The sequence below is a fragment of the Callorhinus ursinus genome, unplaced genomic scaffold (genome assembly GCF_003265705.2).
Source record: "Callorhinus ursinus isolate GAN/ISIS: 27379988/994484 unplaced genomic scaffold, GSC_fseal_2.0 scaffold6, whole genome shotgun sequence".
NCBI lineage: Eukaryota > Metazoa > Chordata > Mammalia > Carnivora > Otariidae > Callorhinus > Callorhinus ursinus.
This window is the reverse complement of record NW_027397068.1, coordinates 25457636-25481444: the sequence shown is the minus strand read 5'-3', so window position 1 is coordinate 25481444 and position 23809 is coordinate 25457636. Positions and strand designations below refer to the sequence as shown.

The 23809-nt window shown below is 44.8% G+C and overlaps 2 protein-coding genes across 3 annotated transcripts in view; one reads left to right on the top strand and one right to left on the bottom strand.

Annotated features, from left to right (window-relative positions):
- The window catches only part of PREP (prolyl endopeptidase), a 114380-nt gene that overhangs the window by 72452 nt on the left and 18119 nt on the right, over positions 1 to 23809 (top strand). The window lies entirely within an intron of this gene.
- On the bottom strand, positions 7795 to 14882 carry LOC141372943 (uncharacterized). Its single transcript, XM_073893524.1, has 4 exons — positions 14804 to 14882; positions 13905 to 14541; positions 9270 to 9417; positions 7795 to 7862 (listed from the first exon to the last, which is right to left on the bottom strand). Exons 1-4 carry the CDS (start codon positions 14880 to 14882, stop codon positions 7839 to 7841), a joined length of 888 nt encoding a protein of 295 aa, XP_073749625.1. The 3' UTR covers positions 7795 to 7838.

Genomic DNA, 23809 nt, shown 5'->3' with positions numbered 1-23809 from the left:
GCACTCCATAAAATATTAGGATGAATGACTTAACTGATTGTCATGGCACCACAAGCTCCGTCTCTGGCCACCCATCCTTTCAGGTTAAGAATCTCCATTTTTGTTTTTCCAGCTCCCCAAAGGCATTAAGTCTTCCAGAAACTGAATCACTTATTGATTGAGAATGTAGCATGTCTGTTTCCTTTACAATGAGAGGCCACCTGTGAGGTACCAGTTGTTTATCAGGCCTTTCCCACCTGGACGGCTGGACCACACAGACCACAGATTAGGAATCCGAACTCTGGGAGGGAGGTGTAGAACAAAGAGCTGGATGCTTCTGTGAAACTAGGGCATTACTTTAGCTTGTTGAGTTACCCTTCACCTGTCTAGAAACGGTCTAGATGATGGGCTAGATCTAGATCATAAGTAAAGTGTTGTTTACAGAAACCCATCGTGGGCAGGATCTGGCCTAGGGCTGCAGCCTATTACCCCTTGTTCTAGATCAGGAGTTGGGAAATGGACCTCTGGTTTTGTGGGAGAATAGCCATACCCATCTGTTTACATAGTGTTGGTGCATTAATAGGGTGGGTGCAGCAGGCCTGTTTGGCCCACTAAGTCTAAACTACTTAGTATTTGGCCCTCTAAGAAAACGTTTACTAATCCCTGGTCTATATTAAAAAGTATTTCTAAAATCCAAATATTCGCAGTAGGTGCACAGGGCCTTTGTCATGAAGCTCTGTCAGGCCTGAAATGTGCATATACTCATTGGGTGACACTGGGTGAGTCACTTAACCTTTTTTTTTTAAGATTTTATTTATTTATTTATTTGAGAGAGCACAAGCAGGGGGAGTGGCAGGCAGAGGGAGAAGCAGGCCCCCCACTGAGCAGGGAGCCCAATGCGGGGCTCGGTCCCAGGACCCTGGGATCATGACCTGAGCTGAAGGCAGACACTTAACCGACTGAGCCACCCAGGTGTCCCTCACTTAACCTACTGCAGGTTTTTTTAGCTGTAATATAGAGATGGTATTCATTTTACAGGATTCCTGTAGGGTTGTATGACATGAGGTATGTTAAGTGTCTGGCATATAGAATATCCATTTTTTTAATCAATATTAGAAATAAACATAACAGACTCTTTTTGGCTGTATCTATTTTGGCTTGCTGTTGCGTTCATTTTCAAGGTGAGCTATTGCCTGGAGAGAGATCCTGTGGGAGCCAGTAGCCCGTCTGTCACTTACATGGTTTGCTAATTCACCCTAGTTTTGTATTAGACTTTAAAAATCATTTTTAGGCTGTCGTTCTTGGCCGTTATCCCTTTTCTCCATGTATTGAAAATTTGTCCTTACCAGATGTCACATCTGACCTCCCCAGGACCTATGTCTAGTCAGCAACCCCTGGGCCAGGATGTGCACATACACACCATCACCTCCCCCATCGGTAATGCCAGGGATGCCCAAGCAGCACCCACTGACTTCCCTCTTTCACCCTCAAGGGTGCAACCTTGGCTGCCCTAGAATTGGGCGGTCACCCAGGAGAGACCCCCATCATCGCCTCATCTCTACTATGCAGCCCCTCAGCTCTATTTAAAAAACACAGTATTGTCTTCTCCTTGCCAGCTTCCCACAAATAATGAATGCGCAAGTCTACAGTTACCTTTGGGGTTCGGGTGAGGGAGAGGCACCTGTAATAATGCCAGGGAGGCAGCTGCTTACAGGGAAGTAACTCTTCTCACGGCGAGTGTGGTTGGAGTTGTTTCTCCTGTCAAGGAGCTCTTCTTGTCCGTGCTGGTAATAGTAATATTTTTGATGGTGATACACAGAGAAACTAGTTACCAGCTAACATGTATTGTTTTCTTTTATAAATGAAAAGATAAAACGTTACAGCTGAGCAAGTGCTTGGCAGAGTAGAAATCTCTCTGCCATGGAGGTCCCCTGACATCTCCCCATTTAGCTGGGGAAGAGATGAGCTGGGGTGATGCCACTAGTCTATATCATGGGACAACCCAACTCCTCTGTGCCTGACTCCCTGCTTCACAAAGAAAACTTCCCCCAAAACAACCTTTTGTTTCTACCACTGCAGTAGGAAAGAAAAAAGGGAGAAAGATGATAAATATTTAAAAGGATAGTAACTGGACAGAACACATTGCATCCAACAACTCAGTGCACTGCTCCTCATTTCCGGATTTTAGAAAGTGGAGCTATGCCTGTGGACAGAGTAGATGTATAATGCCTACAGGAGAGTTTCTATCTATTGATTATACACGTCAGACGTCTTGCAGTGAGTTAACAAAACAGAATTCTTTCATCGTTTACAGGTGCCTTTGAAATGCTCTTTGATATCACAATACCATAGACTTATATCACTTAAACTCCATTGTGCTGTGGTTTAGATTCACGTGTGTCAGCAGAGCTTTGACGTGAAATGTGAGCGTGACAGATGTTCTCACATTTTGATTAGGCTCTCAGTGGTGTTGCCAACAATGACCTAACCATTGTAAAAGCAGGCCTTAGAGAGGGATTTGTGCATGAATGGAAAATGTCCTGATGGTGTGGAATAGAAACCACAGCATTTTGGGGGGAAAAAAGGATATTTTTGTTTTTAGTCACTTTAGGGTAATGCCACTTTTGATTCCTCTTGACCCTGGTGTTTATATTTATTCCATATGTGATTTAACAAGAAGATCCTCTGGACTATTTGCAATTCCTTCTTACATTTTGTGAGTAATGTTATCATTGGGAGCAAATACTGCGGCACAGATTATGCTGCATAGTTGGTCAATGCAATTAATGATGGTCATGACCATGTACATCTACCTGGTGGGGTAGCTGGTAAGATAGACCAAGACAGGGAGAAAGAGGTCAAAGAAACATGCAGCTAAATAAACCACAGAGGACTATTCTTGTGTGCTGTGTATTCACCCAGGACCCAGCGCATCTGGAATTTGGGCGGTTGGGGGGGAGAGGTCTTGCAGGATATGGTGGCATGTTTCGCTGGCAGACATAGAACAAAACTGTCTGTTATAACCTTTACCCATCCTGACTGCAGCTGCGGGTGGAAAATTGATCTGTATCAGGAATATAATTTTGAAAATCAGATCCTTGAAAAACTGTTCATTTCTCTTCCAGTTCGGGGGAGGGTAACATATAAAAATTTAGTTTTAGATCGGGTTATCAAATCTGCAGTTGACTGATCCTGTCTTTTTTATTTTTTCATTGTGAATGGTACGTCCACATAATATTGATTAGAACCTCTGCGCCCCTTTCTTTAAAAAGAAGCTGAAATACTGAACATTAGAAATTACATTCATAAAATAAGTTTGGTGATAAGTGATTTACCCGAAAAAAATCTGTCCACCTTTATAATCCGTAATGTGTTTCATTTTAAACAAACGTGAAGTAATAGGGACATGGTAGTTAAATTTAGTCTGTCAACAAGTATGACCTGACCTTCATTGCCGCTGGTACTGTTTGAATACAGAGAATTTCTAGACACAAGGCATTAACCCTGGGAAATTTACAGTCAGACTGGAAAGTTGAGACATACAGATCTGAAAGGTCAGACACCCGCCAGGGTGTTCTGTGAGTGAGCAAGTGCAGGGTGCAGCCTTCAGTCAGAGCTGCAGTGTTGAAGACACAGGAGGGTGGGGGCTTCTGTAATCCCTAGCTCCCCATGAGACTCCTGACCAGTTTTACCACCACCCTTGTTTGGAGACTGCCTCTGCCTTCTCGCAGCAGGTTAATTTCATAATTTCACAGCAAATTCAAGGAGGGAATCATGCCTTCAGTATCCCATGCAGTGGGCTTGCCTTTTGTCATTAGTGGATGGGATAGTGTTTGCACTGTGGTGGAACGTGGCATGATACGTAGTGGAGAAAAGTACACTTTTTGGTTTCTCAGTATCTCATTTTTGTCCAGCCAGGCTGAGAGATTGGCTTTTTTTTCCTCCCCATATGAAAGACAAAATTTATAGACCTGAAAAAGAACAGTGAACGGAGTGTACTGTGAATAAACCCCATTATCGACAGTTTCCACATTTCATAAAAGACAATAAATTGGAAGGAAGGTCCATCTTATGGGTGAAAGCAAACAATATAGTATGAAAATAGTAAGAATCATCTTGATTCCTGTTTTCTTATGCTTAGTAGGGACTTTGCTGAGGTTTACCTGTAGTAATGCATATGAAACACCAGGAACATCCCAAAGGTGGTTTGCTGGGTAACTGAAAAGAAATGTTAAAATTAAATAATTCTTTGGGTTTACCAAGATGCCTTGAGGTAGAGGGAGTGGGAATTTTTTTCTTTAATTTAGTGTAGGTTTTTCTAACCTTGGTGATAACTGGTTTGTGGTTGCTAGCATACACAGGCTTTGCCATTCAGAGAACATGTTCTCAGAACATTAATTAGTCTTTTAACATTTGTTAACTTCTGTGCTGAGTGCATGGCACATCCAGTTTTTGAATATTGACTCATGCACATCCCCAGTGAGCTGACCATTGAATTGGTGATCACGTTTTTCCGTAGTGCTGTGTTCTCACAGGTACCGGTCAGAAATCTTCAGAAATGTTAGTGAAGAGTGACTGGGGGAACATTTTCAAAAAGAACTTTTTGAGGGGTCACTGCTTGCATATGATTAGGAAACTGCTTTAAGTTGTTCTTGATGATTTAGTGCCTGAGCATCCCAGTTACTTGAGATATTATGTTTCACAGCGGCATATTCTTGCATAAACAGATTCCCACCCTTCTTTAGAACTCTCTTTGTCATGCAGGCATTCTAGATTGAGGGTATAATTTTGTATTCAGAGGGTACATGTTTATGTCTCTTTCCCCTTTTGGTATCAGCCGTGTTAAAATAATTTGACTGTAAAGGTTGTTAAAGAGTTGGGTTTTTTGTTGTCTTATAATAGAGAAATAAGTTATGGGGGCCCAAGTCAGTGCCATCCTCATACCACTGTAAATAAATCCTCTCCCCGTGTTTTAAAAAGGACATCACTTTGCAGCAACCTGCAAACATGTAACCCTTTTTCAGTAAAAATCACAAGGTGGCCTTGAGCATTGAGTAGTCAGTCCCCATAATGAGAAGCTTGGGGAGGTCTCTTGAGCCTCCTGTGAGGCTTCACTGTGGCAACGTGGGTGAAAGCCAGGCCTGTGCTGACCTTGCTCAGAGCTTCTCTGAACTGTGCTGAGGAAATGGAGTCTGCATGGAGATGGGGGCCAGGAAGACCGCTGAACCCACCCTGGTGACTGAGAGCCTGAGGAGGGCAGCCAGGAAAGAAGCAGCCCTATTTGCTTGGCTCTCCCGGGACACGGTGGTGACTCAGCAGCAGGCATATTTGCTCAGCTTATTTTGCTGAGATGTTAATGAGTTAACAGGTATTGATTCTATTTGAATGGCTCAGATTCACTTCCTAGAAGGCCATCTAGGTTTATTTTTCTTTATTGTATTAGAGGCCCTAAATGTCAGAGATCAGGCTATGTGGAAACTCAGTACCATAGGTGACAACTATACTCACTGGAGATTTGTTCATCCTTAGTACACACAAAATTTGTAATTTGTACATTACAAATTATATTACATTTGTTTATCTGTACATTACAATGTATCAGATATCTACAGATAATACTGAGCTTACTGTCATAGGTAATAAAGCCACTTAAATAGATTCAAATTTTGGTTATCTTGTTCTAAGAGTCATAGCTTTTGAGATCCATAAATAGTTGCAGGTTACTGAGCTTTGCTGCTGTGCAGGTGGGTCGATTTCAGTTAACTGAAAACAATTCAGCTAACCGCTAACAGTTTTAGCTCCAACTCCTTGCTAGAAAACTATCTTGGGAAAAGAATGTCCTATTTCATTATCCTTTAGAAAACAAAGTAGCAAGTAACTTCCTTCTTGTTAGAACTGAATCAGTAGCATGGTATCATTTATGAATAATGGTATGTGTACAAATGGTACTTATCTTTTGTCATTTTAATAATTTTTTTTTGTTTTTAAAAATGAATCTGAATCTTGAGGTGCCCAGGTGGCTCAGTTGGTTAAGCACCCAACTCTTGGTTTTGGCTCAGGTCACGATCTCACAGTGTTGGGATCGAGCCCCATATCAGGTTCCACACTCAGAGTGGAGTCTGCTTCTCCCTATCCCTCGGCCCCTCCTGTCTCTCTCTTAAATAAAGGGATAAATCTTTAAAAAAATAAAAATGAATCTGAGTCTCAAGGTATGTTATTCAGATTAGATTCAGCTGTGAGCAACAGGAAACATCAAAATAACCATGGCTTAAAGAAGAGAGACGTTTATTTCCCTCCCACAGAAAAGAAGTGCAGGAGGAATCAGTCCAGGGCTGACTTGGTATCTAAGGTTCGAGGAATCCAAGCTCCTGCTCTCTTGCTGCTTCCTCACCCATCGCTTCCGTTCCCAGTGTCTTTTCCTGGTCCTCCAAGACTGCTGGCCATCCAGCCACATTATACCCACTTTCTAGCCGACAGGAAGGCAGCAGTAGGGAAGACGATGGAGGTGGGGGAGGGAAGGTGCATGCCAGCTATCTTAGAAGCATGTTTGCTAAAGGTGACATGTAGTCTGTCTGCTTTCATCTTACTGGTGAAAAAGTATTCGTCTGGCCACATCTAGTGCAGTGAGAGTTAGAGATGTAGTTCCAGAAAAAAATGTGTGCAGCTAAAAATTTGGGCCTTTTTATGGAGGAAAAAGGGGAATAGACATTGGGGGACAACTAGCAACCTGTCATACAAGACAAAGCAGGACTTCAGCAAAAATTTTTGGTGTGGATGGGGCGCCTGGGTGGCTCAGTTGGTTAAGCGTCAACCTTTGGCTCAGGTCATGATCCCAGGGTCCTGGGATCGAGCCTTGTGTCAGGCTCCCTGCTCAGCAGGAAGCCTGCTTCTCCCTCCCTCTCTCCCCCCCCCACCCCCCCCCCCCATCGATCACTTGCTCGCTTAAATAAATAAATAAATATCTTAAAAAAATTTTTTTTGGTGTGGACCCTGAGACCAAGGAATCCAGTACCTAAACCTCAGGATCAGGATTAGAAAAACAAAGACTGAAAAAGGTGAATATTCAAATATTATAATTACAGACAGCAGAAATCATGTACTACAAAGAGAGAAGCACCCTTTAAACAGGCTCTTCTCCCATGAAGAAAGACCTTTAATATTGCTTCCAGAACATGAGTATATGTATTTCTTGAACTTTGGTATTGACTTTAGCAGAAGTGTAATGCAAGGCAACATGGGACTCTCAGAATTAGAATCAAGATGAAATGTAAGGGCTTATCTCTGGGAGGATGAAGAAGCCAGGTAAGCTAGGTCCAGATGGCTCTCCAGATGTTCAACTCCGTGCTAGAGTCTTCTTGCCTGGGAAAGCCAACTCCCAACCACCCCTTCTGTGAAGGATGTGGACACGGGCCATCCTTGCAGGACCTGCTTGTTAGAATGGAAGCATGGCATGCATCAGCCTTTGAGGAGGGGGTCAAGTCTCTAATTTCATAGCCGCCTCTTTGCTTGTTCCTAGGTGATCTGTTCTTCCACTTCCCTATGTTTTTGGGCTGCGGACAAAGTGGTATGCTTTCCAGTTGCATATACATCAGGGTTCATATAGTTGAGATCTCTCATTTTACAGATGAGGAAACCAAAAATCAATGTGTTTGAACAAAGGTAACAGTGTAAAAATAATTGACAGAACTCCAGAGCTGTGCTAATCTGCATACTTTGTTATCAGGATGAATTATTTGCACTCTCCATAGCTCAGTTATTGTTTTTTTCACCTCTAAAATAAATTAGACTAAAAGGCTTCTAAGTTCCTATGCCTGCTTACCTTTAAAAGTACATTTCTGCATCATGTAAGTATCTAGCGATTACTTTGTAAATACTTGCAGAACCTGTTAAACAAAAATACTCTTTGTGAAAGGGGAGACATGAGGGGCCCAAAATACATTTTAAAAATTGCTTATAAATATTATGATTTATTTTAATATTCACTTCTAATCTCCTTGTTGCTTGTTAATGAGATTCTCATTTCCTTATCCATTTGTTTAGATCATATATGATATATTCAGAGACACATACATACATACATACATTATATTTTAATTGGAGGAGTTTTATGTAAGTCTTAAATGTTGGTCCCCACACGGCAGCTTGAAACGCCACTTAAAAGTGAACTAAAACTTGAAGTGTTTATGGTTTTGCTTTTTTCATCTTATCTCTGCTGGACTTCCCCCCAAGATCTTTTCTCAGGGGTTGGCACTAATACCAGTTCGGGTATCAGGTTGCTTCAAACTCAAATTCAGAAGAATATCCTCAGATTTATTTTGGAAGTGCTAGCCCAAGACCTTGGGTTTTTGTGCAGTGAACCCGGAAAGACACTTTTATGCCCAAAGCAGGCGACCTTCTCAGTTGCTTTTTCTTAGACAAGTACACCCATTCCAGTGTCTATCCATCATTTCTGCCTTCTTAATGGGTGAAGTTAGATTAAAAGTTAATAGGATTAGGTGGATATCTAGAAACTGGAAGCTGGAAATTGCTTAGATTTTTCTCTGTATGGAGAAGGCTCAATAGGAGAGAGTTGGAGTAATTTTTCTCCTGCTTTTCTGTGATAGTATCACCCCTAAACCTCAGGGGTATGTCTTAATGTAGGCTGCCACCTAGACAAGTGTTCTTTGGCTTCCTGCTCTGCTCTATCTTCTCGGGCAGATGGGGAGAAGAGAACATAGGAGCTTAGTGTGGGCTCTCCACCTGCTACATAGTTCTTCCCTCTCCTCTCCTTTGCCTGCATTACACTGATGGCCGATGGATGAGAGATGGAATAAAAATAGACCTGGCGCCGCAGACATTCCATTATCTCCCTGGAGGAAAAACCATTACGGCCTAACTTCGTTGGTCTGTGAAGAAGGAAGGAAACATGTTCCATGTCCATAAGAATAACCTTTTGATTGGGGTCAAGTGTACCTTGACCTGGGTTTAGATAAGTAGACTTGATCATTCTCTGTTCATTCCCAGCACTGGCTCTAAGTGTAAGTGGCAGATTAGAAATGTTGTAATAGTGATAAACATGATGGCAAAATATTGCCAGTTAGAAGGCATTGTGAGGGTACTAAACAGGGACACAAACAGGTTCCTGGTCATTGTCTGAGTCAAGTGGGAGCTCCTCTCCCCAACTCTTGAGGCCCTCTTTCATCCAACCCCGCAAAAGTGCTGCCTCGCTGCCCCAAGTCCCCACCCCAAATATTCGGCATCGTCCAGGCTCAACTCCCAACCAAGTCCTTGCCCACCATGTGCAGACTTACCTCTGCCTGGCTCTCCTTCCTCCAAGCTCCATCGTCATACTGTTCATTTTCTTTACTGCATTTTCTGAAATTCTGTACATTTTGAGTACTCAACCGAGTCCCAGCTTCTGTAGAAGCTTCTCTCTTCTTGTTTCTGGCCTGGGAAACTCTGGCAAAAGCAAAAGACAGGGAGAGGGGATAGTGTGCTGTTACTTGGAAGTAGAGCATAGATGTGGGCACAGCCTGCGTCAGGCTGCATGCCCATGTTCTCGGTGCCTCTGCTCCTTTCGTCACACAGTCAGGACTCTCATGATTTCCATTCTCGAGGGGAAGAGGCTGCAGTGTAGGGAAGTTAGATGAGTTGTCCCTAATCACACGGTGGCAAAGCTGGTGCTATCGGCCCTGAGGAGCTCGGCCGGCTTCTTCCCAGTTCACCAAATGAGTACCTGGAGGTAGGTGGTTCTAGGTCTTCATGTAGGAACTGATAGAAAATGCTGTGGCTTTATTAAGACCCTGGAGAAAGCTTCATCGCTCACCTTGGTTAATGTCTCAAAAGAAGGAAATGTACATCATCTACTCAAGCTGTATTGATAAATGCAGCCTGTATAAATTCTTACACATTTAAAATCATCTGCTGGTTGGTTCTGCTGAGGTAAGTCATAGCTGACTGACCTTGTGTCCTCCCTTGCCTCCAGCTGTGTTCGTCTACATGTGTATGTATATGAGTAGATACCATTATTAATATGCATGTAAACATATCTTTAAACAGAGAATATGCTTTTTGATTCCAAATCGGAGAGTGGGTAATTCTGAAATTAACTCTCAAACAGAAAACCATTTAGGCTGCAAGTAAAATCACTGTGTATGTGCTGCCTTCATCAGGACCCTGAAGCCTTCCATGTTTTGCATAGGATATAGCTAGTTCAGCTCCAAAGTTTAATGTGCATAGAGCTAATTTAAATATTTGGAAAAGATTAGAGAAGAGTATAAATACTCTAAACTGTGGCTGGTGCTTTGCTGGAGAATCTGCAGATTTGACTGTTGAAGTGCTGACTTTGAACCATTGCTCAGAATCTGCAGAGATAGGAGGGACCAAGGAATGTTGCGGGGCAATGCCGGCACCACCTCTGCTCCCCTGCCTAGACTTCCACTCCTCCTCTAGTCCATGTACAGCTGCCAACAGGTGACTTCTTCACCTGCCATCAGAAATTGGTCAGCCTTGTTGTGGGGAGGTGGGATGGGGAAGAGGACCACTTTCATTCATCCAGTCTGTGTGTTTATTAAGAATTTACTCTGTACTGGGCATTGTGTTAAACAGTGACCCAGAGAGCTGTGGTCTTTGCCCTTATGAGGAGTACAGGCAGAAAGAAAAACAACAACAACAACAATAAAAACCCCCCAAAAAGTGAACAGAAGTGAACAGAAAATAAGCATGAAGATTGCAAGTTGGGAGAAGGGCTGTGAGTGAAATAAGTAGGGCCAAGAATGACAGTGTGAATTGAGTGGGCAACCAGAGTGCCCTTGCATTGTGTCAGTGGAAACATAAAGCAATATGCAAGGGAACTAATCAAGTAGAAAAGTGTTAGAGCAAAGACCCTGAGAACAGGGTGCTTGGCCTCAGAGAAGACCCGAGAGAGGACTGGTAAGAGAGAGGGAAGGCAGGACCACATGAGTGTGTTGGGGTTTGTGAGGGATCCCAAGTGCGGTGGGAGTCCTTACAGGGTTTTATACTGGAATGGGACATGTTCTCGTTTAAGAAAACCGTCTGCCATTTTGTGGAGAATCGATGGAAGGGGACGATGCAGCTGTAGAAACTGCTGGAAGACATCTGTAGCAGTAGACCAGGGAGGACGTAAGGTGGCCTAGACCAAGGGAGAGACTGTGGACGTGAGGAAGAGTGGGTTTGGAAAACACCTGGAAGGTAGAATCAACAGGCTGCACTCAGGGATTGCACATGGTGGGGAGAGGGGAAGGGATACATCAGGGATGACTCTTGAGATTTGGAATCTGAGCAGCTGGTACCACGTATCAGGTTGTTGGCAGTGGGTCGGGGAGGACGAATATTTTGGACGTTCAGGTTTGTCCGTGTTACATGGTCAGCCAGGTGGCACTGTCAGATATGGAGCTGGATGTTTGAGTCTCATGCTCAAAGGAGAGATCTGAGTTGGAGTTATAAGCATGGGCATCTTCAGTGTAAGTGTGTTGTTTAAATCTGGGGCAAGGACAGAATTACATGGTGTAGAATGAGGGAGGGTCAGGACTGCACCCCGAGGAGCCCCACAGTCAGGGCTTAGCTGCTGGAGGAAGGGCCAGCAGGGGAGCCCCAGAAGCAGTGGCCAGGGAGGTCCGAGAAAAGCCAGCAAACCGCAGACCAAGGGGGAGCAGGAGGTCAGGGGAAGGGTGTCAGAAGGAGGCAGTGGCAGACAACACTCAAGTGTGGTTGGTCAAATAAGCAAAGAAGAAAAGTTCTTGGATTTGACCGGGTGTATTCATTGATCTTGACAAGAGCACTTTTAGGAGCAGTGGGGGCAGACTGGTGGCTGAACAGGTATATTGAGGAAGAGGGGAGAAGACATGTGTGGTTTCTTATGGGGGGGGTGTGATTGAGGGATTGGGGGATTAGCTTTGCTTTTCATACATTGTTGTATTGCGTTATTAGTCTAGTTAGCACAGTCTTGTGTTAATGCTGTAATCTGAAAAGCTTATATTTTAAAACTTTTAAAAAATTTCTTAAGAAAAAATCATCCTTGGTAGACTAACTGAACATCTCTGTCTTTTAACAACCGTCGTTTGTCTCCCTACCCGCCCTTTCTTCCTCATCCTTCAGATTACTTTTCAGATTTTTCATTTTCTTGCTGTAGAATACAGTTGTGCTAAGAAAACCAATCAATCCAAAAAATCAAATTTTAACTTCATAGAACATTTTACAGATGGAGGCTTCCATAGCTTTTGTGGCAGTGTGTTCAAGATCAGGGAGGAGGGAGGTAGAGGGGAGGGAAGTGGGGAACCATGTGTGCAGACAGTCTTGAGAAGTTGAATTGCACGAGGTGAGAGGGGTGTAGAAAGTCAACGGCCTGTCTTATGAAGGGGGGAGAAGCCAGATTGTTGTGGTGTGTGGATGGGTTGGCCACTAGGAAGGAACCACCCCAGGAGCCAAGTTCCTTGAGAAGGTGAGAGGGTCCCAAGCCCTGGTGGAAGGCATGGCTTTCATAGGAGGGACATTCCCTCCATTGTGTCAGGAAGGAAGCCAGCTCCTTATTTTCCTTCTGTGAGACCTCTAAGGGCCTGAATTCTCTATCTTCTTTTGTTTTGTTTTGCTTCATGTTTTTATTTAAATTCTAGTTAGTTTATCTGTAGTGTAGTATTGGTTTCAGGAGTAAAATATAGGGATTCATCATTTACATGTAACACCCAGTGCTCATCATCACAAGTGCCCTCCTTAATGCTCATCACCCATCCAGCCCATCCCCCACCCACCTCCTTCCCTCAACCCTCAGTTCTCTATAGTTGAGTCTCTTATGGTTTGCCTCCCTCTCTGTTTTTATCTTATATTTTTCCATCTCTTCCCCTATGTTCATCTGTTTTGTTCTTAAATTCCACATGAGTGAAATCATATGGTGTTTGTCTTTCTCGGACTGACTTATTTCGGTTAGTATAATACCCTCTAGTTCTATCCACATCGTTGCAAATGGCAAGATTTCATTCTTTTTGATGGCTGAGTAATAGTCCAGTGTGTGTGTGTGTGTGTGTGTGTGTGTGTGTGTGTGTGTGTGTATACACCACATTTTCTTTATCTTCTTACCTACTGTTTTTTCCAATTTTTGAGTTTCAACTAAAAATGAAGAAGTAGTTTTGAAATTTTGAAATATGTGCATTTTTTATTAGGTACTCAGTTTAAGGGCCAGAAGACTCTCTCTCAGATAGTTGAGTTTGAGAAATTTTCTGCTTCTTATGAATGAGTTCCTTCTGAGTGCTCTTTTCTAGGTCAGATGGGCTAGGCTATTGCAGTTAACAAGCACCGTCACAGTCTCAGAGGCTTGAAGTCAGAAAAGTTTACATTTTCTTCCTGTACACTGTCTGTCGGACCTCCTCTGGGGCTCTGTCCAGGCCCTGCCTGAGGAGCCTCCCCGACCATGCACTGCCTGTCCTGTGGCACAGAATTCTAGAAAGCACATCCCGTCCCATGGTGGCCTGCAGTGCTTTTGTCCAGAAGTGTCCCCTCCCTCCCCTGGCCACATGTCATTGGCTAACCCCACGTGATGGGGACAAACCAGCTTTAGAGTTGACAGATGGTGATGGTCAGCCATCCTCCACGTGCTGGAAAGAGAGAGAATAGTGCCCACCCTGATGACACCACATTTCCCTCCCCAGAGAAGGCAGGGAGGCTGTTGGGGGAGCACGGGGTTGCCTCTGACCCCGGCCCCATCTTTGATGTGCAGCACCTGAAATTCTCTTAGTAGAAATCCATTCCATTATTTTTAAGCTTTCGTTTTCCAAATATTTTCCTTAGAAATACAAGCAGCTCTAGAGAGCTTAGTAAGTCACATTACCTTTTATTTTCTCCACAGGCATTATTTTTTCTGGTGGACTCAAAATCGTAGCAGAGTTTGTGTCCTGAGCACAGTGTTTTAAGTAACATGTATTTTCCTACTTTACCTCATAAAGAACATACAGCACTGCTGGCGGAGCTTCTGCTCGGCCTGAGTTGCTGGTGACCGTGTGCGGCTCATGTGTGCAGTCTCGTCTCCGGTCAGCGGCCGTCCGGCCTCTTGGAATTCGGCCCGAGCGCTCCGGCCTCCATCACGCCTCGGTGGACCCGTCTGGATGCAGGAACTTGCGTCAGGCCCCACCAGTTGGTCAGAGGAGGGCAGGAGGACGCTGCGGGCCGCACGAGTGACCCCTGGGCGGGCAGCGCAGCCTAGCAGGCACTCCGCCGTCTCCCCGTGCACTCGCTCTGGCGCCTCCTCACCCCTGCAGGCCACCTCCCGCGCGCGCCCACCCCTGCGAGCGGAGCTCTGGCTGGGCAGCTGTGTCCCCTCCGTGACTGCTCTCTCCTCCACGGTCCCAGGCCGGCCTGAGCTATGGGGCCAGCAGCAGAAACTGGGGCGCTCTGCTCCGCTACGGTACCCTCCCATCGGTGGAGGGATAGAACTCGTCTCGCGGTGACCTGAGTTCCACGATCCTGAGATTTCGTGGTGGTGGCGGTGGCGCGGAATGATTTGCGTTACTCGCGACACGTTAGCGGGGCCAACTTCCTGGCTGGGGTCAGTATCCGCAGGCCTGACAGCCAGTTCTGAGATGCGTGGTCCAAAGGAAGAGACTGTTCGCTCTCGTTTCACAAGATAATGTGGCTTCTTAATAAATTGCCTATCCCTTATGATTACGTTTGTCTGCGGGTTGACCAGCCTCGAGTAATGCCCACAGGCCTCCCCCAGGCTGGCCCCTGTCCCCACCTGCCGGGCTCTGTGCCCACACAGGTCCCCGGTACCGCGGCTCTCCCTCCCTCCCTGCTGCCTTCCTCTGCCTGGACCGCTCACCTCCACTCCTTCGCTTACCTCCGCTGCGCTGACCGGAGCTCCCTTCTCTGCCTCCCGGGCCAGTTAGCAGCCCTTCCCCATCCCGGCTTCCCGGCATCCAGCTCTGTCTCTTCATTTGTTTATGTGATCCTCTGTCTTCCTTTCAGAAAGTGGCTTTCCCCACTGCTCTGTTCCCAGAGCCCAGAGCAGATCCATATAAATATTTGACAAATGAGTAAGAGAAGCCAGACTGAAATTATCTAGTTATCACTGCCAGAAACCTATGCGAATGGATCATTCCCTTTCTGTAAAATTCCGAAAGGAACCAGCTCCCTCTCCCCTCCAAAGGTAATTTCTATTCAAAACCAGCAACTGGTGTCAGAAAACGAATGTTTGTTACCGTCTGTACTTCTGTGGAGTCTTTGTGTGATCTGGTCTTTAAGCGTATTTCGGGTCATAGTCTGTGACCAAAGCAGGAAATATTCCTGCCCGTCCTTTTAGAGCATCATAGTTAATTTTTTTTTTTAATATCTTCCTGGTACACATTTATTGTGTTGTTGTTTTCTTGCAGGTGTCTGGGAAACTTTTAGACAAGCTGAGCAATTAAAAAAAAAAAAAAAACAGTTCTACTAACATGAAAATTCAGTTGACCAGGATTCCTTGCTATGTTTTATGAGAGTGTGTGGTCATTTGGATTTTTTAATTAATGCTTTCAGACTTTGGAAACTTAATTCTCTCCCTTTGGCTTTTGGCTTTTCTCACAGGTTTTCTAAAGCAGTCTCTCATATTTCACGTGCCACTTTCCCTTTCCTTCATCACTTCTCAATAGTTTTAATGATTTGTACATATGGTTCTTTTCTTCATCGTTCATTTTCTTGTAATGTATTTCCTTGCTGTGTTTGTCGAAGCCGAGGTCCCCAAAGTCCCAGTGCCTCACAGAGAGAAGCTGGGGGGATGCCTAAGGCAGTGATAGTTATAATACTAATTTAAATAAAATGGAATTTCTAAATGAGAAGATGGCATAAATAAATAAATTAGTTCAGAAACACTTATCAAGCTGCTACCTTGTATCTGGCAGTGCTGGGAACAGAAGGAATGGCGGATAGCATTTACTAGGGGAATGGTGCGATCAAACGTTTGTAGCAATTTGATGGTGGGAGAAATGATAGGAAAGGTGATCCCAGGTCCTGTGAGAGCCCAGAGGAGGAGGATCGTCTAAGACTGTCCCTGGAGGGCTTCCTGGAAAGGAGCTTCGGGCGGACAGGGGAAGCGCACGGGAAGGAGGAGAGCTTGCACACAAACAGAGGTATCCCTAGCACCAGGGCTGCACCCCACCGGCAGGAGATGAACCTGGAGATGCAGACAGGTCAAACCGTAAGGGTCTGGTATGCACCCAAATTGGGTGAGATTTTATCCCCTGGACCATGGGGAGCCCTTGAAAGGGACTGTGCTGGATACCTACGTGGCATTTGCCAGGTGCTCAGAGAATTAGGGTCAGGAGTCAGGGAGAGTCATGAAGGCTGGCCGTGGTGGTGGTCAGTGAGCACCTGGGCACAGACTGAAACCCCCAGGGGTGTGTATGGGGGTGGTGAGGACCAAAGGGAGCACTAACAGTTAAGGACTTGGGAGGTGGCCGGGAAAGCAAGAGACTGAAGAAGCTGTGAATGGAGCCACTGAGCCCAGCCGTCTGGGAGTGAGGAGTCTCCTTGCAGCCCTGGGCTTTGCCTGTTAATTACCAGGCAGCACAGATAGCACCAGAATTCACTAGGTGGAAGTTTTTGTCTGCAGTGTGCTATTTTTGTGGCCAACTTTTCTGCACACACCCCTGATGCTTCATATCATCAAATGTTCCCCATCCGCTGTCCTGAATGCCATCATCAGAACAGCACGCTGTTCTTTTCCAGATCTTCCGTGAACATGAATCGATTATTCATCTGAAACGTTCATTTTCCTTAGACTTTGATATTTCACTCCCTTAATGCCTTGATTACAAGTGCTAATAAAAAGGTGTTTGTGTATGCATACTTAAAAGTACACTATTTCCACATTTAAAGCATTTAAAAATGAATAGGCAAGATCCCCTCTATCATGATAGCGCTGGGGTGAACAAGGTGATAGGAGGCATTTCATAGTCATCAAAAAAGACAGGTTATTACGGTTCCACTGGGAAGATTTTTGCTACTGTCATTCTACTGCACAAATAGGAAACATTTCACACAGCCAAGTGTAGACTATAAATCAAAGAAGTTGTGCTTGTGGCTTTGCAGCAGGACTTCTGAACCTTCTGATTTGTGTTCATTTGCTCCCCTTCCTCTCTTCCAACCCCTGGTGAGTGGCCTCCAGTGGCTGGCTGTGATGCTCCTGGAAGCCTCTACTTCCGTGTCTCCCCGTTGACCACCTCTCTGCAGCCCGCCTTCACCAGCGTGAGTTCACCTCTGGCTCCAGGTTCCCCAGCGGCGGGGAGTAAAATGCACTGTGGCGCTCACGAGCTCCCTAACGATTGTCGTTTAAGCAACCTGAAATCATCTCCGATGGGTTTTTCCTGCCTCTGACTCTCCCAGGGAGTTATTTTGGTGATTTGCATTTGCCGTGTCCGAGAGACTCTAGGTAGAAGTGGATCGGTGTACTAGCAGCATTGAAGGTGTGCAACAGAAACTCTCCGAAACGTCTTTAGGCCAGAGGATTTTACTTCCAGATTCCCCTCTTCAGTATTCCAGTCATTCATTTTTCCGCAGCGAAATGGTTTTTGTGTGCATGTGCTCCTTGCAGTGTTTTGATGTGTCTCCCTTTCCCCTTGAATATACAAATGAAAAAATGGCAGTTGGACAGTTGTGCCAGCCTCCTGGCTCGAGGGCTTCTGTCAGTGCTGCCCTCGATTCAGGGCCACTGTTGGCAGCGCGCAGTTCTGTCCCAGCCCCCCTCCCCCCCACCAGGAGCTGCTTGATTGCACAAACACTGCTCTCCCTTCTCCTCACTAACATCTGTCTCTCTTTCCTAGTCCAGCCTTTTAAGGCATGCAGAGCTACCAGCCCCAGATCCTTAAAGCTGTATGGTTGCTTCTCTTCTGTTACTGAACATTCTGGCCGGAGTTTGTCATGTCAACATTTCGCTTGTTAATTTTACTTTTCTAAGGCAGTAAAATAAATAAGTGGTTCACCATAGTTTTGAGTTAATGAGAATTTGAAATGGATTTCAGGTATTCTTTCTGGGTTTTTATGATGCAGGTGCAATCTCGCGCAGTAAATTACCATAACTAAACCGTTTCGGAGCCATAAAGCTCGTCCGCCATGGCATTGCTAAATTAATAGATTAACAGCTACACATAAAGAAAATATCAGATGTTAAATATTTTTCATTAGTAATAAGTTGGAAATTTGTGACCTTATACAGTCTCTTGAGTGCCTCAACCTGAGTTAATTTGTATTTTATTCCTTTTCAGCTTATAAGCATTTTGATGCCAGACTCTAGACTGCTTTATTTTATAGTTGTTTTTTTTTTCAAAGCACTGCCACTTGAAATGCTTTTCTGTGTGTTGTTTGATTGCAGCGTGGTGTCCAGTTTGAGTGTTTATGCAATGATCCAGACTTGTTTTCTAAGTGCTCACTGTCTTCCAGGCACTGTGCTAGGTATAGAGAGGTATACAGACACAAGACGGCACCATAGCCATGAACAGGAGGTTCAGGAGGGGGCCCTGGAGGCGGGCCAGGGGGTTTGCTGATCCTTTGTTCCTAGTTACTGACAGCAAGGAGTCTGGAGTCTGTCAGCCCAGCTAAAAATCCTGACTCCATCGCTCCCAGGATATATGACCTGGACGAGTTACTTCTCTTAGTCAGACTGACCCCTCCCAAAAAATGGGGGCCTTCATGGTATAAACCTCATATGTGGATAAAATGAGGGAATATTTATAAACCCCTAGAATAGTGCGTGGTTCATGGTAAGAACTATTTAAGTGTTTTAAACAAATCAAGCAAAATAACATCTATTTTGATCTAAGGACTGAGGAAGATCCTATTGTGAAAAATGTAGAAACCTACTGGTGGGCACTTTAGCATTTTTTTTTTCTAATGTACAGAACTTTAGTTGATAGTTTATATGGAAATTTATTATCTCTAGGTTCTGTCTCCAGAGCCTCGGCTGACTTTTGTGCCCTGTGTTTTCATTTATTTTGAAGTTTTCAGGTAAGGAAGAACTTTCTAACAGTGAGAGAGGCTCCCAGTGAAATGAGCTGCCATTTGTGGTGGTGTGCATTTCTTTCTTACTACTAGAAGTAGCCAAGCAAAGGTTGAACCTGCCTGAGATACAGCTTTGGGGATGCCTGCATTGGTTGGGAGCTTGAGGGATATTAGATAAGTGAATTCCTAAGAGCCAGTGAATTTTTTTTTTTTCCCCAGGTGTGCTTTAGTCTGTGAAGCCTGCTGACCTGGGGGACCTAGAGATGGGAATGGCGGTTTCAGTGGAGGGGACGGTTGCAGTTGGGAAGGATTCAGAAAGGTAGAAGGTAGAAAGTGGAGAGAATTAATGGCTGGTCTAAAACGTGGACCTCGTTGTGTAGAGGATGGGGAGGCGTTACACGTTGTCAGGAGGGGAGTGACCTCGAGTAAAAGGAAGGTTCCCTCTCTCTTTCTCTCCCTTTCCCTCTCTCTCTTCTTAATCTCAGGGAGATTAATGTGGTAACAAATGCCCAAAGATTGGAAGCAGGAATCCTGTTAGAAGCCAGGGGGCCTTCACGTAGGTGGGCGGGGAGGGGACGGTGTGCAGGAGGCGTCCGACGTGCCTCTGAGCCTCAGGAACTGAAGCAAGCTGGCATAGGTCTTGGTGGGGCGGGGGATCAGAAGGAGAGTGTTTAATGTGCCGTTCTATCTTGTTTAGTCATTCATCAAACGTTCACTGAATGCAAGCAGTGCCGGGTTCCTACCCCCCTGACGACGGACTCGTGACACTGTTCTCATAAAGAGCAGAACAAACGTGTGTCCGTTTGACGTGCCGCCTCAGTGCCCCTGTAGTGAGCCTCGTTGCCCACACCTGATGCATTCTGTGAGGGCACCCTGAGACAAACACAGGGGCCGCTTTCCCTGAACCTGTGCATGCAGTAGGTCCTTCCGTTTTATGAGGATGTCCGACTTTGTAGGCCTCGACCACAAAGAGGTCAGATCAGTGGAACTGAAGATGGGGACTGATGGTCTGCTATCGAGTCCTATTTATTCATCACAGCCCTGAAAGCCTCCAGGCTCCAGCCAAACTCATCAAAGTGCCACGGTCCACGTGGGCCACTGTCTGTCTTCCCTTGTGTTCATCACCTTCCCGTTTCTGTTTCACTTCTTGCTCCACATTTTGGAACTGGGAATAGGCTTATTATTCCAAAGAACAGATGGCCCAGCCTTGGAGAGCTGAGGCATTTCTGCAGAGACTGTCAGCAGAGCACTTAGCCTGTTGTTGATGCTCAAGAAACAGACCAAAAATTAAAATAGATTTTTAAGTAGACTAACGTTGCTGTTATTGAGGTGCCCCATGGGAGTTTTTAAAGCTCCACAGTTAGAAAACTGTCTAGCCACCCTTTGAAAAGCAAACGAAAAGAATCTGGAATAGAAATTTCCCTTTATATTTTCTGCCCAAAGGTGACTCTTAAAAACTCCTCCCCACTCCTCCAAAGTTAAACGCCTAGAAAATAGATAGGATTATGACCTCCTAATGCCTGGCAGGTATCTTTAACTTAAACACGGTACAGAAATGTGCAGCACCCCCTCGAAACCGTGCGAGGCGCTCCCTGTCCTTGCTTTACAAGGTAATGGAGGCTCAGCGGTTGCTTTCTGCCTAGTTCTTTGGGCAGTGGGATGTCTTGACCCTGTTCGCGTTGGCCAGATTTCTGAGCAGCTCTGCTCCTCGTCACACGCGTTTGCCACACTTCGCACAGGGCACACGAGTGGCCTCTGTCAACTCTGATAAAAAGGGAAGCTCAACACCCTTTCATGCACATCCTCCTTTAAACCTGTCAGGCCCTAAAATTAGGAAGGAGCTGCGATCACCAGACATTCTTCTCTCCGAAGGGAGAAACTTGCCCTTTGCAGTTTACCTTCGTCTTTCGTGGACGAGCACGTCCCTTTACTGGGGAAAGTTAGAGTGCCGGCCTTTGCCTCCGATAGCACCAAACCCCGACGAGAACACATCTGGGGTTGAAGACACATTGTTTCCAGAAGCTTCAGTGGCTGCCCATGTCTGAATGTCTTAGCAAAATTGATTTTAGTACTAAGTGTGTTCAGTTCAAGAAAAGTAATCGTAGAGATGGCTGGTCTCTTCGTGACTGATGTCATTCTCTTGAAGAACAGTAACGTTTCCCTGATTTCTTAGGTTTCCTTGCTCTGCTTTTTTCCTTTAAAGGAAGATGTTTTTATTTCATCTATTGGAAACCAGATTCACATGTCAGGAGAGCTGGACACGTATTCAGTGACTGTCATCTCGTGCCAAAGCACGCTTGTAGAGTAGCATTGCTTTATATTTGGTGATGCCTCTGGGAAGTCATGCTTGGCAGTAAGGGATGGTCAATCCTGACATTTTTTACTACATGCTTTATATGTCTCTTACCTTCAATAGTTTTTTAATTTAAAGCCTTCAACTCAAGGATCGGTGAGCTCTTATCTGAGAAATAATCATTCATTAGACTATGGCCTTAAATATGCAAAATTGGAAGTGGCTTTAAATTTAAGTGATTGCTTAGAAAGTGGGAGTTGCTTTCTTTACGACTGTCTCAAGCATTTGTTTCATTTGTGAAGTTAATTGTGTCTGTTACACCTTTTAAAAATATTATTGGAACAATTAGTAGCATGGCATTGTAGGATATTACTGGGCTTTTTATTATTTTAATAATCTGTCTTGAAGATGGTAACACTGATGACTGCTTGGAGAAGAGTCATCTTTCCACGCAGGCTTATTTTGCTTTAAAAAAAGTAAATATAATAACCTCTGTATCTGTAATATGGCTTTTGATATGCTTGAATGAGTCTCCTTTTCAAGAGGGCAACAAAAACAGAAAAGCAAATAAATCACAGTATCTCTGGCAGAATATTTTTCCCCTGGTTTCCTTAGAGACTGGTGATTATTGTCTTGAGGGGAAAAAAAAATCTATTAAGTCAGTGCCAAAGCTTTTCTAACATTTGCAAAATTTTACACAGGTACACCCAATAAAGATATTTACAAGGAAGCAATACCATAGAGTGAATTACTTTGTGGTAAGAGTAGGAAGAAAACCCTGGACCAGGGACTTAGGAGACCATGGTGGTAATTTTCCATAAACTGGCATTGTCACCTTGGCAGGTATCTTATCTTCGTGGATCTCAGGTTTGTCCTTTGTATAATAAGAGGGTGACCAGTTTATGACGTCCCAGAGTGACAGTCTCTCCTTGTATCTAAAACATTGTAAATCTCCAGAATTTGAGATTACCTTAGCTCCCCAGGGCTGAGAAAGAACCGACACCAGCTTTTCTGTACCAAGTGGCACAGTCTTGGGACTGCTCAGAAAAGACCCATCGCAGTCCTCTGTGGAGAAACAGCATGGGCTTCCCAGAGGGTATAGACCTTCATTGCCTTGTTGTGCTGAATGCTCTTGGTTGGAGATGTAGAGTAACATTGTTACACTGCTGTGAGAGTCTCCAAAATGAAGAATTTAAGTTTTAAAGGGAAAAAAAATAAAATCAAGGAGGGAAGCTTTCTTCGTACAGTGTTTGAGCAACCTTTGGCTGGCTCACTAATGTCTAGAATGAATGGTGGCTTTGAATTGCTGTCAGGATGTTTATTTTTACTTGTGGTGCCCTTGTCGAAGGTTTCATGTGGAAACACGCTAAAGCAGATGCTCTTCTGACATCTCACAGGTGCTTCTGAAGACTCTCGGCCACAGGTTCTTTGGCGGGCCTTGCAGTCTGTTAGGTGAAGGTTTGTGCCAGAGGACAGACCCTGTTGCTAACGTTGGTGTCATAGGCTCCTTGTTGAGCTGCTCCATGGCACAGCCTGTTTGCTCTGCTGCTGACAGGAAGAAGGGGAAGGTAGGGCCCGTCAGCTTCACATGACGAGCCCTTAGCCCTGGATGACACAGAGACTTTCTCTGTTGCTCAAGTGGCCGCCTGTCAGATCCCATGTGAGCACTCTGTTTTCCTGTCCATTAAGGATCCCATAAAAGCTCTGGCATTCCATTAAAGGGCTGTGCCCACAGTGGACGCTCAAAAACAATGGGTGTGTATTGCCAACTCTCTCATTTGGTTACAAGTATGAGGGGGGAAGAAAAGTAAGTTGTTTTGCTTTTTAACTTGAACCTAGGTATTGTGGTGGCAGTACTCTGTTGAATAATGGAAAAATAACACGTGGATTTAAGCTTGGCAGTTGTCTACTCATAAAGCATTAATGGCTTTTGTATTATATGTATACATATATATAAATTACATTATAATTTTTGTATGTGACTAATAATAGTTTAAGGTGCTATTCTTCCTACCACAGCACCACTTTAGCAAATGTGAGGCATCAGGAAGACCAGCTGGTTTTGAGGCTCATGCAGTAGGGAATCCTGAGCGGGTTTGCCAGCGCAAATGGGAGAGGAGAGGTCTGGCTGTGGGAAATGGAAGGACTGCAGGGGTGCCTGGGTGTGCGTGGGGTCCTTGGCACAAGATAGGAGTTGGCAGTCAGGTGGCTGAGAAGAGAAAGAAATGAGGGACCACTGTTATCAGCCAAGCTAAGAGAGCCCCGAGGAGGAGCACGTCCCCAGGTATATCCGGGGCATGGTGACATGGAGAGGTAGAGGGGCCACCCACCCTGGGAGATCACATGTGGACTTGAAGGTCCTTAGCACAGAGTAATTTTTTTTTTTTTTATTAGCGCTCTCTGAGAATGGCAGAGGAGGAATTTGCAGGAAAAAAAAAGGGAAGACTGAGCATAAAATTTGCAACACAGTAGCATGTGGTGGGAGGAAGAAGAGCTAGTAATGGGTCCATTAGGAAGGTTGAAAAAGAATTAGAGAAATAAAAAAGAACCAAAGAACTACTCCACCCAGGAAGCCAAAGA

Bases quoted from the DNA above. Each gene is read 5' to 3' on its own strand.
- LOC141372943 (XM_073893524.1), bottom strand. From the start codon at position 14,882: ATGCCGGGAAGCCGGGATGGGGAAGGGCTGCTAACTGGCCCGGGAGGC. The intron at 14,542-14,803 runs GTAAGCGAAGGA...CACGCATCTCAG, and splicing joins CTCCGGTCAGCGCAGCGGAG to AACTGGCTGTCAGGCCTGCG. The intron at 9,418-13,904 runs GTAAAGTAGGAA...TGCTTTTGCCAG, and splicing joins TGCTGTATGTTCTTTATGAG to AGTTTCCCAGGCCAGAAACA.